The sequence below is a fragment of the Hypanus sabinus genome (assembly GCF_030144855.1).
Source record: "Hypanus sabinus isolate sHypSab1 chromosome X2 unlocalized genomic scaffold, sHypSab1.hap1 SUPER_X2_unloc_2, whole genome shotgun sequence".
NCBI classification, from domain to species: Eukaryota; Metazoa; Chordata; class Chondrichthyes; order Myliobatiformes; family Dasyatidae; genus Hypanus; species Hypanus sabinus.
The window spans coordinates 1-15,128 of NW_026778990.1; the positions used below are offsets into that span (position 1 = coordinate 1).

At 45.9% G+C, this 15,128-nt stretch overlaps 1 protein-coding gene across 5 annotated transcripts in view; it reads right to left on the reverse strand.

Moving 5' to 3' along the window:
- Positions 1-921: 921 nt before the first annotated feature.
- Positions 922-15,128, reverse strand: part of LOC132385773 (zinc finger protein 135-like) — a 901,933-nt gene continuing 887,726 nt past the window's right edge. For 2 of the 5 annotated variants that reach the window (XM_059957998.1, XM_059958001.1), the window contains 2 exons: positions 9,725-10,003; positions 922-6,634 (listed from right to left, as the gene is read on the reverse strand). In XM_059957998.1, the coding sequence (XP_059813981.1) occupies positions 5,141-6,241 (1,101 nt within the window). In that variant the 5' untranslated portion in view covers positions 6,242-6,634; positions 9,725-10,003 and the 3' untranslated portion in view covers positions 922-5,140. Of the gene's footprint in view, positions 6,635-9,724; positions 10,004-10,719; positions 10,910-15,128 lie in introns of all 5 variants that reach the window. The other 3 variants (XM_059957999.1, XM_059958000.1, XM_059957997.1) reach the window with 3 other exon arrangements.

The following is a 15,128-nucleotide window of genomic DNA, read 5'->3' on the forward strand; positions in this document are numbered from 1 at the left end:
CAAAGAAACGGGGGGGGGGGGGGGGGTGGATACAGCTGCGTGGGGCCCTGACACAAAAAAGCATTTTCAACACAAAAGTGATTTCAGGTCATAATAACATTTTTACTTCGATCATCTTATTTTTTGTCTTTCGAAGCCAAAGTCACACGCCTCCCGCCACGTCCTCACTTAGCATACAGCAAAGCACTCTGGGATAATGTAGGGTCTATTGAACACATTAAAGATTAAATACATTAAAAAATCTCAAGGTTTCCGAATGTATCTTAACGGTACTCCCACACGTGAGTGTCACGTAAATTCATCAATAGTAAACTGCATCTTCTGTTTCCCAATGTGTTGCATTGAATGTAGCCATGTTTAGGGTGGTTCGAGACTCTCCTGCATTATGAACCATATGTATGTATATATATATATACACTACTATTTCTACTTCTACTGGAAGCTCATTCCACACAGCTACCACTCTCTGAGTAAAGAAATACCCCCTAGTGTTACCCTTAAACTTTTGTCTCTTAACTCTCAAATCATGTCCTCTTGTTTTAATCTCCCCCTACTCTAAGTGGAAAAAGCCCTATCCTCGTCAACTCTATCTATCCCCCTCATAATTTTAAATACCTCTATCAAGTCCCCACTCAAACCTCTATGGTCAAAAGAATAAAGACGTAACTTGTTCAACCTTTCCGTGTAAATTAGGTGCTGAAACCCAGGTAACATTCTAGTAAATATTCTCTGTTCTCTGTCTAATTTTGTTGATATCTTTCTATAATTCGGAGACCAGAACTGTACACAATGCTCCAAATTCGGCCTTACTAATGCATTGCACAATTTTAACATTACTCAATGCTCTGATTTATAAAGGCCAGCATACCAACAGCTTTCTTCACCACCCGATCCACATGAGATTCCACCTTCACAGCGAACTATGCACCATTATTCCTTGGTTCTACTGCATTCCTCAATGTCCTGCCATTTATCATTTATGTCCTATTTGGATTATTCCTACCCAAATATAGGATCTCACACTTATCAGCATTAAACTCCATCTGCCATCGTTCAGCCCACTCTTCTAACTGACCGAAATCTCTCCGCAAGCTTTGAAGCAAGCTTTCCACAACGCCATCTACCTTATTATCATCTACAAGAAATTTTATGGGGCGGATTCCTACTTTAGTTTCAGCAAGGGGTCCAGCTGCACCATCCAACCATGTGGTGAACGCACATGTAACTTGGAGACCCCCTGGGTAACTCTGGATTCAAGTCATGGCTTTTCATCAGCACCATGGGCATTATATTATAGGTAACACAGTTGACCTTCTTGGGGCAATAGACCATCGTTACATGCTGACAAGTCCCAACCCACCTGGGTTGTGGGCAATCAATGTCAAAATAAACTTCATGTCCAGAATTGCATCACTTCTTTGTGGATCCAGTATTCATAACAGGGCGAACGTAGATATTCCAACCACGTCGTTGACTACCCAGCCATTAGGTGGCGTTGTTGAGCTCATCCTGATCGGCCACCCCCACCCCCTTCTCCCTTCATTCTGCCACTGCAAACTTTGTTCTGTTATCGGGTCGTTTTCGAACCCTGTTTCCCCTTATCCTCCTCAGTACCTTTCTCCCTCACTCCCTTTCCCTCATTCGCATCATCCTTCTGAGAGCCCATGCTTCACCATGTGTGGGATTTTAATGGATCAATCATTTCACACACCCTTCTGCTTTCCTCGGTACTGCGCGATACCAAGTTTCTCGGCCAGTTCCTACTCTGTCACGGCGTCAAATTCTGCGTATCCAAAGTAGGACCCAAGACACTCTAGAAAACTGGCCACAACCTTGTCACAAATACAGAAGTTTCCTTACCTTTCCACCGGCTGCAGTTATGCAAAACCTCACTGTCACCTCTATTAGTCCAGCAGCTTCTAATGGTGCCTTCTGAACATCACCCCATGTCCCCTGGGAGGGTGCCTGTTCCTCCGGCAGGGCTGAAGGGAAAGCTAAAGTTAGACAGAGAAGGGTTAGCTTCCCTTCCTCCGTTTCATATAAACCGTGAGTTATCCTGTCTGCTGGATGCACTGGGAAAGTTTCCGAGAATCATCTCATTCACCACTCCAGCACTCAATTGGGCCACGTCAAAGGGTCAGAATACCGTGTCACACAAGCCCCACACCCCCGGCTCTAGTGTGTCCTGCAGTCCCTCCATTACTACAGGTACCATTGGGGCAATGGGTGTTGAAGGTTCCACCCACTCTCGGAAAAACCTGCTGGGAGGCGGGCCACTTCCCCAGTAATCCTGGCTTTGACACTGTTAGTCCCGGAGTGCAGGGACAAAGGATGGCGGACGTGGCTGTTCCTCATGGAGATCGACTGTAGTGGGTTCCCGTTACGGCCAGCATGGAGGCTACTGTCTGTGCTGGGCCTTGATGAAAAGAACAACAAGGAAGCAGGATGGGGGAGGGAGCAGAAAGAGCCCCATACTGGGTACGGAGCTGGAGAGAGGGGTTGAGCTCGAGGTCAGGAACAGATGGGAGGAATGGACAGGAAAGGAGTGGAGGGTTATGGGCTGAGTGCGGGTAGGTGGGACTAGGTGAGATTAAGGGTTCGGCACGGACTAGGAGGGCCAAGATGGCCTGTTTCCGTGCTGTGATTGTTATATGGTTATATGGGCAGTGACTTGGCCCTGACTTCTGATCCACCAGCTGGACAGTGTAGAGGTTAAGGGTTGAAACACTCTATGAAATTTGGACACTACCTGATCATATCTGACCCAGGTCAAAGGCTACGATTACCTCATCAGCGTCTCTTCATACGTTAAATCACCCCAATCTGCATCACCATCATCGTCAGTCCTCGCAGATATCACTCCTCTCCGAGCTGAGAGTTCACTTTGCAGATTTTCCATCTGCTTTAAACACTTGCGATCAGCGCAGCCTTTCCTCTCATCTGCCGATTTCTTCATGACATTCACAACAGCCGTAAATCCCGACCCTGACTTTTCCTTTCTCTAATTCTGTATCCGCCTGTTTATACTCCTCTTCAGTTTTCTCATTTTCTCTTGTTAACGCTTCACACTGAGCCTGAAACTGACTTACGTGGATCAAATTCACCTGATGCTGCTCCGTCAGAATTTCTAACTCTTCCCTACACTTACACAATTCCTCCGCCAGTTTCAGTTTTTTCTCCCTTCACTTCAATTGGATCATCCAACAAACATCACATTACAATATTTTTAATCCCCTGTAATTTCTTTAATTTATTTTCACTAACTACTTTTCACAATTCTTCCTCCACAGTCCCGGACCCTTGGCTGTCAAACTTTTCTAACCACTCCTCATAATCTGACCAGTTCCTTCATAATTAACCATGAAAGTAATCTCTGAAATCCTCTGAATCCTTGGGTTCTGCCTGTCCTTTCCCTTTCACATTTTAATATCCTAACCTACTGTGTGGTTCAACTCGTCACCAGGGTCCCAGACCACTTTTCTTTCTTTTCGAGTTCACCCAGGGCGCGAAAATATGTTCACCGTTCATCAACTGAGATCAGTTTGGAAACTCACCAGGCAACTCGTAATCAATCTCAGCTCGCATTTTATTTTTCCTACACAAACAACAAAATAACTACGTTGACCCCAGGCTAACAACTTAAAACATGAATTCCACTGCTCCCTCTGTACTAATACACACCCTGACCACTTCTCAAATTCACAACATTGCAACAGGGGATCCCATTGTATCCAAATGATCGATCATTTCTCCTCCAGCCCCTTCCTTGGGGGTTCTTCCTTGTGATAGTTAGTCTCAGGAGTTATCACACCTTTGCATTTGAAACTCTTTACTTGTTTTGAAACAAGCATGATTTGAAACATTTGAAACAACTCTTATCAGTTCAGAGGACGCATCTCATTCTTGTTGGCTGAGGTCCATCAGGCTGATGACTAACAGATTTCCATTGGATGTAGTCCAAGGGCTAAACAACATCATGCCAAAGGTAATTTATTTTGTTCTCCTCCACTATGGTTTCAAACAGACAAACTGTGTCGCTCAGACTCTCAGCAGAAATATCGAGATTCCTTCTGCAGAACTGCCACTGTACGTAATACACACCTTATCTCAGAGTGACTTCAGGTTCAGAGATAACGAGATTGCTTCTGCAAACCTGACAGTTTACATAATGCACAGATTATGTGAGAGTGATTTCAGGCTTACAATGGGAATACCAGTAACTTCTTGTGTAAAGTTGATCTGATCAGGTTATCCCATAGCAATCAGTTCACAAAATGGGGGTTACAGAGCAGCTTCACAAAATGGCAGCCTCTATTCCTTCGACCTCATGACAAAAACACAGACAATTGATCACTCAACTTCCACTGTCATTGACCCATTCACGTTCGATGTTTTCTTGCATATGTTAATTCATTCAGACAGTGGTGTATTTTGGTGCAGAGCAGTCAGGATGGGATGCTCCTCCAGTCAGATGTGGGAACTCTGGACATCCGACAGTTTTCAGATGACTATTTACAGGAAGTGCACCCAATCACAGCGCCGGACTGACTGGTTCAGGGAGCTGGATGTACTCAGGATCATTCGGGAGCCTGAAGATACTATCAATGAAACATCTGAAGAGATGGCCACACCCAGAGTACAAGCTTCGGACAGGAGAAGCGTGACCACCAGCAGAGGTAAGGGTCATTAGGAAGACAGTGCAGGGCTGTCCTGTGGGCATTCTCCTCAGCAGAACACCTTGTTGGATACTGCGGGGTGGGTGGGGAGTTGATCCGTTGGGGCATGGAAGCAACAGAAAGGCCGGCAGCACTGCCCACTCTGAAGCTTAATAGGGAAGTGTAAATTTAGGCCTTGTGGCAGCTATAGGAGATGATATTCTGGGGAGAGAAAGGAGATTCTGTAGGTGTGGACAGGATTTAAATTAGAACTGATTTCTGCGTCACAGATCCAAACCATTAAACTCCAGTCCCATTAAACGGGAACATTAGCCGAGGAATATCTCCCACGCCCAGTGACCAGAGTGCAGAACTGGGTTTGTTAAACAGCAGCAGTAATTGCCGAGTTCGGCACCAACAGTCACTTTTGAACTTGATTCAGCAACTGTGATGGTGAAATATCCAGCCTGTAGCCTGTCGCCTGTTTAAACAGTTTCCCCAGTGTGAACTCGGTAGTGCGTCACAAGGTGGGATGACTGAGAGAATCTCTTCCCACATTGGGAGCAGGAAAATGGCCTCTCTCCAGTGTGGACTCGTCGGTGTGTCTGTAAGTCGGATGACTGACTGAATCTCTTTCCACAATCAGAACAGGCGTACGGTCTCTCCCCAGTGTGAATACGCTGATGTATCATCAGTTGAGATGACTGAGTAAATCCCCTTCCACAGTCTGAGCAGGTAAACAGCCTCTCCCCAGTGTGAATTCGCTGATGTGTCTTCAGTTCAACTGACCGAGTAAATGCCTTCCCACAGTCTGAGCAGGTGAACGGCCTCTCTCCAGTGTGGACTCGCTGGTGCACCTGCAGGTCAGATAAATGAATAAATCTCTTCCCACATTCAGAGCAGGAAAATGGCCTCTCCCCAGTGTGAATCCGCTGATGTACCATCACTTGAGATGACCGAGTAAATGCCTTCCCACAGTCTGAACAGGTGAACGGCCTCTCTCCAGTATGAACTCGCTGGTGAGCCTGTAGTCTGGATGAGTCAGTGAATTTCTTCCCACAGTCTGAGCAGGTGAACGGCCTCTCCCCAGTGTGAATTCTCTGATGCACCTTCAGTACAGATGAATGAGTGAATCCTTTCCCACAGTCTGAGCAGGTGAATGGCCTCTCTGCGGTGTGAATTCGCTGATGTTCCTTCAGTACAGAAGACTGAGTGAATCCTTTCCCACAGACTGAGCAGGTGAACGGTCTCTCCCCAGTGTGAGTTCGCTGATGTACCTTCAGTTGAGATGACCGAATAAACCCTTTCCCACAGTCTGAACAGGTGAATGGCCTCTCCCCAGTGTGAGTTCGCTGATGTATCTTCAGTTCAGATGACCAAGTGAATCCCTTCCCACAGTCTGAGCAGGCGAATGGCTTCTCCCCAGTGTGAAGTGACTGGTGTCTCCGCAGTTGCGATGACTGAGTGAATCCCTTCCCACAGTCTGAGCAGGTGAACGGCTTCTCACCAGTGTGAACTCGCTGGTGTGTCAGTAGGCAGGATGACCGAGGGAATCCCTTCCCACAATCAGCGCAGGTGAACGACATCTTATCAGTGTGAACTCGCTGTTGTGCATGCAGGTGAGATGAGTGAGTGAAGAGTGAATCCCTTCCCACAGTTCTTTGTCAATTCATAAGTCAAATATCAGATGTAGTAAACCCCTTGCACAATCAATGTAGTTGAAGAACTGATCTCCAGTGAACAAATGCTGGTGTGTTCTCAGCTCCCCGGTTCCAGTGGATTTCAGTGAGTTACAACAGAAAACTTCATTTCAGACACAAAGCACTTTTCCAGCTGTGATGACAAAATTCTTCATCTCCAAGGATCAACAGTGATACATTGTTAAATATCTAGTAACTCCTTAAATATCTGGGCAGAGACAGCAAACTGACATGTTGTTCTGTTTAAAATTCCCGCACACAATTTTTGTCTTTTCTAACCTGTAAAAAAGATTTACAAAAGACATCAATGAATGAAAGTCATCATTCAGAGAAGTGTATGGTCATCCACTTTGTTAGAGGCAATGAGAGTGCAGACTGTTTTCTCAATAGAGAGGAAATAATGTTGAAGAGTAGGAGAATATAAAAGCAAGGATGTATTGTTGAGTATTTATAAAGTGTGGCCTCACTTGGACTGTTGAGAGCAGATTCAGGCCCCTTAAGTAGAACAGATGTACTTACATTGCAGAGCGTTCAAAGGAAATTTACAAAAATATTTCAGGACTTATAAGGTTTGTCAGATGAAGAACATTTGATGGCTCGGGGCCTCTACTTACTGGAGTTCAGAATAATGAAGGGGCCCTCATTGAAATCGATCTAACATTGAAAAATCTCGATAGAGTGGATATGGAGAGTATGTTGACAAGAGTGGGGGAGTCGAAACCCAGAGGACGCAGCATCAAAATCGAGCTTTGTTCTTTCAGAATGGAGGTGAGGAGGAATTTCTTTAACCGGAGCGTGGTGACTCTGGGGGATTTGCTGCTATGAGTTGCTCTGGAGTCCAAGTAATTGGGTCTATTTTCGGGAAGAGGGTGATGGATTCTTGATTAGTCAGGGCAGGAAGGGATATGGGGAGAAGGCAGGAGAGTGCGGCTGAGTTGGAAATGGATTAGCTTCAATATAATTATGGAGAAAGACAGGACTGGACCTAGAGTTGAGATTTTTGATTGGAGAAAGGTTAACTTTGAGGGGATGCGAAGGGATTTAGAGAGAGTGGATTGGGTCAAGTTGTTTTATGGGAAGGATGTAATAGAGAAATGGAGGTCATTTAAGGGTGAAATTATGAGGGTACAGAATCTTTATGTTCCTGTTAGGGTGAAAGGAAAGGTTAAAGGTTTGAGAGCACCATGGTTTTCAAGGGATATTAGAAATTTGGTTCAGAAAAAGAGGGATGTCTACAATAGATATAGGCAGCATGGAGTAAAGGAATTGCTCGATGAATATAAAGAGTGTAAAAGGAATCTTAAGAAAGAGATTAGAAAAGCTAAAAGAAGATACGAGGTTGGTTTGGCAAATAGGGTGAAAGTAAATCCGAAATGTTTCTACAGTTATATTAAAAGCAAGAGGATAGTGAGGGATAAAATTGGTCCCTTAGAGAATCAGAGTGGTCAGCTATGTGTGGAACCGAAGGAGATGGGAGAGATTTTGAATGATTTCTTCTCTTCGGTATTCACTAAGGAGAAGGATATTGAATTGTCTAAGGTGTGGGAAACAAGTAAGGAAGTTGTGGAACCGATGACAATTAAAGAGGGGGAGGTACTGGCGCTTTTAAGAAATTTAAAAGTGGATAAATCTCCAGGACCTGACAGGATATTCCCCAGGACCTTGAGGGAAGTTTGTGTAGAAATAGCAGGAGCTCTGACGGAGATCTTTAATATGTCATTGGAAACGGGGATTGTGCCAGAGGATTGGCGTATTGCTCATGTGGTTCCATTGTTTAAAAAGGGTTCTAGAAGGAAGCTTAGCAATTATAGACCTGTCAGTTTGACATCAGTGGTGGGTAAATTAATGGAAAGTATTCTTAGAGATAGTATTTATAATTATCTGGATAGACGGGATTTGATTAGAAGTAGCCAGCATGGATTTGTGCGTGGAAGGTCATGTTTGACAAACCTTATTGAATTTTTTGAAGAAGTAACGAGGAATGTTGACAAGGGTAAAGCAGTGGATGTAGTCTACATGGCTGTAGTCTACATGGACTTCAGCAAAGCCTTTGACAAAGTTCCACATGGAAGATTAGTTAAGAAGGTTCAGTCGTTAGGTATTAATGCTGGAGTAATAAAATGGATTCAACAGTGGCTAGATGGGAGATGCCAGAGAGTAGTGGTGGATAATTGTTTATCGGGATGGAGGCCGGTGACAAGCGGGGTACCTCAGGGATCTGTTTTGGGCCCAATGTTGTTTGTAATATACATAAATGATCTGGATGATGGGGTGGTAAATTGGATTAGTAAGTATGCCGATGATACTAAGGTAGGAGGTGTTTTGGATAATGAGGTGGATTTGCAGGGAGATTTATGCCAGTTAGAAGAATGGGCTGAACGTTGGCAGATGGAGTTTAATGCTGAGAAGTGTGAGGTTCTACATTTTGGCAGGAATAATCCAAATAGAACATACAGAGTAAATGGTAGGGCATTGAGGAATGCAGAGGAACAGAGAGATCTAGGAATATCTGTGCATAGTTCCCTGAAAGTGGAGTCTCATGTAGATAGGGTGGTGAAGAGGGCTTTTGGAACGCTGGCCTTTATAAATCAAAGCATTGAGTACAGAAGTTGGGATGTAATGCTAAAGTTGTACAAGGCATTGGTAAGGCCAAATTTGGAATATTGTGTGCAGTTCTGGTCACCGAATTATAGGAAAGATATCAATAAATTAGAGAGAGTGCAGAGACGATTTACTAGGATGTTACCAGGGTTTCAACAATTAAGTTACAGAGATAGGTTGAACAAGTTAGGTCTATTCATTGGAGCGTAGAAGGTTGAGGGGGGATTTGATCGAGGTATTTAAAATTTTGAGAGGGATAGATAGAGTTGACGTGAACAGGCTGTTTCCATTGAGAGTAGGGGAGATTCAAACTAGAGGACATGATTTGAGAGTTAGGGGGCAGAAGTTTAAGGGAAACACGAGGGGGTATTTCTTTACTCAAAGTGTGATAGCTGTGTGGAATGAGCTTCCTGTAGAAGTAGTAGAGGCCAGTTCAGTTGTGTCATTTAAGGTAAAATTGGATAGGCATATGGATAGGAAAGGAGTGGAAGGTTATGGGCTGAGTGCGGGTAGGTGGGACTAGGTGAGATTAAGGGTTCGGCACGGACTAGGAGGGCCAAGATGGCCTGTTTCCGTGCTGTGATTGTTATATGGTTATATGGTAATGAAATGGCGGAGCAGACTCAATGGGCCAAACAACCTCATTCTGCTCCTGTATCTGATTAATTTTCACAGCCGATATATTGTGAGATAATTTTAATCTCCTTTCTGAACTCTGACATCACACTGTTACAGCGAGGATCAACCCAAGTTGGGGGAAAAACTCACCTTCTAACTGCTCATGATGCCGGCAACTGGTCTGTCCATCTAATTCCCCGACAGATTTCCTGTCTGTGTGAGAATGGGAATTTCAATCTGTGACTTAGCTCAGTCTGATTCCTTCCATTAGTATTATTCTCTGTCCCATATTATTCCGAGCTGCGCAGTAACTGAAATGTTCCCATACAGACAGCCTTTGCTGCTGCACAGCTGGTGTTTTGTTGATGCCGTGCTGTTTTCATGATGTTTAAACATTTAACTTTCAGACAAATGCTCGGTCCATACGTTCTGAGAAAAATAAATTAGAGAAAACATAGGTATTATTTCAAGTTCTGGTCGTGTACGACAGCACTACAAAGAGCATGTGATGTTACATGGCAAACCCTGGAGAGTTTCAAATTACTCTGCCCCTCCGCACAGGTGATTGACGGTGGAGAGCCCATCAGCGGCAATGCCAATGAACATGATGGGGAGGGCAGTCCTTGTTCTCATTGGAGTGTGGCATATTTGTGATGAGAACGCTACAGGTCACTTGTTACCCAGGCCAAAGGTAATTGGTATCATTATGTACCCAAAGCGAATGGTACTAAACAAGTTCTCACAGGTAGAAAGGTCCAGATCAAGATGGGACAAAGGTGATTAAAGCTGATGTAAGGATTTTGTTTCATTGACTAGAAGGTCAGCTCCTCAGTGCTCGGTGGTGCCCGAGTGATCCATCTACTCCCCTTCCCTCCCCCTGCGATTCCAAATACGGCCTACGGACTAACGGGGAAAACGCTGGCCCTGTCATCAATGGCTGCCTCTTTACCCAGAAACCTACACGAAGAAGAGACCCATCTATCCGCCACGGCTCCAGCGTCTGCGCTCCTCAGCAGCAAGTTCCCCGGAGCCCGCGTAGAGAGAGGGGTAAGCACTTGGACTACCCTGGGTGCGGAGGAAAGGTGTGGCCGGTCGCGGTTCGGACGCCGGTACCGATAATAATCCGCCCAGATCCCCGCTCCTACCTGCCGCCGAGTCTCCGAGCCTTTTGTCCACCGTGCGCACGCGCGAAACCCCTGCGACCTTACGCATGCGCATGTGATCGTCTGGTCACGGACGGCGATTTCTGGAACTAACAGGAGAAAGTCTGCAAATGCTGGAAATCCAAAGCGACTCACACAAAACGCTGCAGGAACTCAGCACCTCAGGCAGCATCTATAGAAAATTATAAACTGTCGGCGATTATTGGCAGAAAGCCTTCTGCAGGGCAGAGAAGCACGGGGGAAGATGCCAGAATAAAAATGTGGTGGGGGAGGGGCTAGAGGCGAGCTGGATGCTGATGCCGGGTGGGTGGGGAAGGTCAAGAAAGGGTGGGCTGGAGAATAAAGAATCTGATAGGAGAGGAGAGTGGACCAGAGAGAGGGCAGGAGGAGGGTCCCGGGAGGAGTGTAGGAAGGTGAGAAGTACAAGGTCAGAGTGGGGCATAGAGGAGGGTGACGGTAATTTATTCACAGGAGGGGAAATCGATGTTCATGCCGTCAGGTTGGAGGGTACCCAGACGGAATATAATGTGTTGCTCCACCACCCTGGGGTGGGGGGATGGGAGCTCATCTTGGCACAAGAGGAGTCCATGGATCGACACGGCGGAACAGGACTGGGAATGAAGAATTAAAATGCTTGCTGACAGGTAAGTCACACTTGTGGAGGATGGTGCGAAGTTGCTCCTAATTGATGACTGCACCCTCAGGGTGGCGGAGCAGCAACTTATAAGTGGTATTACCGTGGTACCTTCAGACAAGATGAACGAGTGCACCAGTCTTGTCTGTTTGAATCCAGAGCGCAAGAAAAGCTCTCTTTCGTGTCTCAGTCGTCTTTGACCCCCTGAAGAACTGTTTCTGAGTGACAGCTAAGATCCACCTGCAATTCCTCGGCCCACTTTCCCAACTGGTCTCGATCCCACTGTAACCTTAGACAACCCTCACTTTCTCCACACACCGGTTTTGGTGACATCCACAACCTCACTAATTGTTTGATCTGCATTCTCCAAATAATTAACACACATCATTGCCCAGTTGTAAGCGGATGAATCTACTGTCTCTTTCATCTCCCAGGGGGACGAAACTGCCTGGACCCGGGGGTTTGGGGGGTGTCAGGGAAACACGGGCTTTCAGTGCCGTGAGTGGCCAGTCCACAAGACAAGACAGCAGGTCCCCTCGGCAATCAAACCGACCCTCATCAGGCCTTTCCCTCCGTGTCCAATCCCCCTCTCAGTGCGAACTCAATCGCCACTGCCACTCCTTCAATGGGGCGACTGAGTCGTGCAGACGGTGTGAAACCACCTCATTTGCGTCGGGACCATTTCCATTCCACCCATCCCCAGGCAAAGGAGCTGGTTTTAAACTTGTTTTTACATTGGTTTATTTCTGATTTTAAAAGTTGTCATTTCTGTGTACTGATGTCTGTTTGTCATCCTGACCAGTTCTGCCTAAAGTTGATTGGCCTGATTGTTTTTGGTGAAATTTGACAATGGCGTCACCCCGGGCATGGACCTTCATGTCCGTATCTGAACAGGAACCGTCCCTGCTCCCACTCTAGGCTCAGCTAGAGTGACTGTACTGGCACTGGAGACGGCCCAGTCCCTGACCTCCCAGACTGCACCGTCGGGTAAACCCCGTTACGACTGATACCAGGACATCCCAGAATAAAGGACGAGCCCTTGTCTGGCATCTGCTAGCTCTGAGATCTCTCTACCCACCCGTACAAGTACAACACTGCCCCGCCCCCCACAAGCGCCGACACCTACCGTCAGTGTGTCCAACACCAGGGGCACACATCATGTTCTCTGGCGGCAACAAACCAGCCCGAGACCCCGGTCTCCGGTTGGCAGCAGCTCATTTGAGGGACCCGACTTTTGGGCTCCACCTCATTCGGGGGCAGACGTTGTGGGTGGGTGAAGCTCATTTCACACACCTGTGACCCTCTGAGTGAAGAGGTATCCCCTCATGTGCCCCATAAACTCCGCACTTTCACCCCTAACCCCCTGTCAAGTATCTCTCTGCTGAGACTCACGGAACACTATCCCAACACTGAGTGTTTCTTCATCAAGCAGCTTTATTCTTTATTACCTGCCGGGGGTAAGTTCACCTCCATTCTCACCAGGGATGGGAGGGGACTTCAAACACAGCGTTTACAAAATATTCCTTCTGTCCCCTCGTTTCGGTCACATGTAAGAGTAAAATAATCATTATCTGATTATTATTACTCTAATGGTTATTCCATAATGTAACACGGTATTCTCTCATCCAGATTCCAAAAATGGCTTCCTGAGGGGTTATCATTGTGGAACTGTACAATGTAAACCAGTATCCCACCATCCTCCCAGAGACCCAAATGGCCACCGGCTTCCTGAGGGGTTATCATTGCGGAAATGTACAATGTAAACCAGTATCCCACCATCCTCCCAGAGTCCCAAATGGCCACCGGCTTCCTGAGGGGTTATCATTGCGGAAATGTACAATGTAAACCAGTATCCCACCATCGTCCCAGAGTCCCAAATGGCCACCGGCTTCCTGAGGGGTTATCATTGTGGAACTGTACAATGTAAACCAGTGTCCCACCATCCTCCCAGCGTCCCAAATGGCCACCGGCTTCCTGAGGGGTTATCATTGTGGAACTGTACAATGTAAACCAGTATCCCACCATCCTCCCAGAGTCCCAAATGGCCACCGGCTTCCTGAGGGGTTATCATTGCGGAAATGTACAATGTAAACCAGTATCCCACCATCCTCCCAGAGTCCCAAATGGCCACTGACTTACTGAGGGGTTATCATTGTGGAACTATACAATGTAAACCAGTATCCCTCCATCCTCCCAGAGTCCCAAATGGCCACTGACTTACTGAGGGGTTATCATTGTGGAACTGCTCTCCCACTTCTCTCATTCTATCTGCTGCCTCTCAAATATAGTCCATCAGATGTGTTACATTTTCAGATTTGTCTGGTGTGTTGGTGCAACATTCTTGTCCAATTAAAGCACACATATCCCACTTTTTATCTAATATAAAGTCTCGGGTGGCTGGAAAACGATGCTGGAGAGGCAGTGACGGGAGACAAAGAAATGGTAGACAGACTGAATAAGTATGTTGTGTCTGTCTTCACAGAGGAAGACACCAGCATAATGGTGGAACTTCCGGGTGTCAGGAGTCAGAAGTGTGCAAAGTTACCAGAACCAGAGTGAAGGTTCTTGAGGAACTGGAAGGCCAAGTTAGATAAGTCACGATGGTGTACACCCCGGCTTTCTGAAAGAGGTGGCTAAAAAGATTGTGGCCCCATTAGTAATGAACATTCAGGAATCACAATGTTCCGCAATGGTTCCTCAAGAATGTAATATTGCCAATGTCACACCACTTTTCAAGAAGGGAGACAGGCAGAAGAAAGGAAACTATAGGCCAGTTAGTCTGTCCACAGTGATTGGGAAGATGTTGGAATCGATTATTAATGATGAGGTCTGAGAGTACCGTGTCACAAGATAAAATAGGCCACAGTCAGCATGGTTTCCTGAAGGGAAAACCTTGCCTGACCAACCTGTAGAAATTATTTTAAGAAATAACAAGCAGGACAGACAAAGGAGAATCGATTGATGTTGTTCACCTGGATTTTCAGACGGCTTCTGACATTATGCCATACACGAAACTGCTTTAACAACCCACGAGCCCATGGTATTACCGGAAAGATTCCAGCATGGACAAAGCCGTGGCTGACTGAGAGGAAGCAAAGAGTGGGTATAAACGGAGCCTCTTGAGGAGTGGGTTCCACAGTCGTCTGTGTTGGGACTGATACTCTTTCTGTTAAATGTCACTGATGTGCATGATGAAATTGATGACCTTGCTGCAAAGTTTACAGGTGCTATGAAGATGGTTGAGGGTCAGGTCGTTTTGAGGAAATAGAGAGACTATGGAAGGTCATCAACAGATGAGGAGAATGGGCGAAGAAGTGGGAGATGGAATTCAGTGTCAGCAAAGGGTATCAGCATGCACTTTGGTAGAAGAAATGAAAGGGCTGACTATTTTCCAAATACTTCCTAAAGGTCAATTTGCAAATTGAGTCTGTGGTGAAGAAGGCAAATGTAATGTCAGAATTCATTTCAAGAGGAATTGAATATAAACGCAGGGATGTAATGTTGAAATTTTTGTAAGCACTGGTGAGGCCTCACTGGGAGTACTGTGAGCAGTTTTGGACTCATCTGAGAAAAAGATGTGCTGAAACTGGAGAGTATCCAAAAGAGGTTCACGTAAATGATTCCCAAATTAAATATGTTGTCATATGAGGAGTATTTGATGGCTCTGGGCCTGTGTTGAGTGGAATTCAAAAGAATGAGAGCAGACCTAATTGAAATATATCAAATAGTGAAAGGATTTTAAAGTGAATACGGAGAG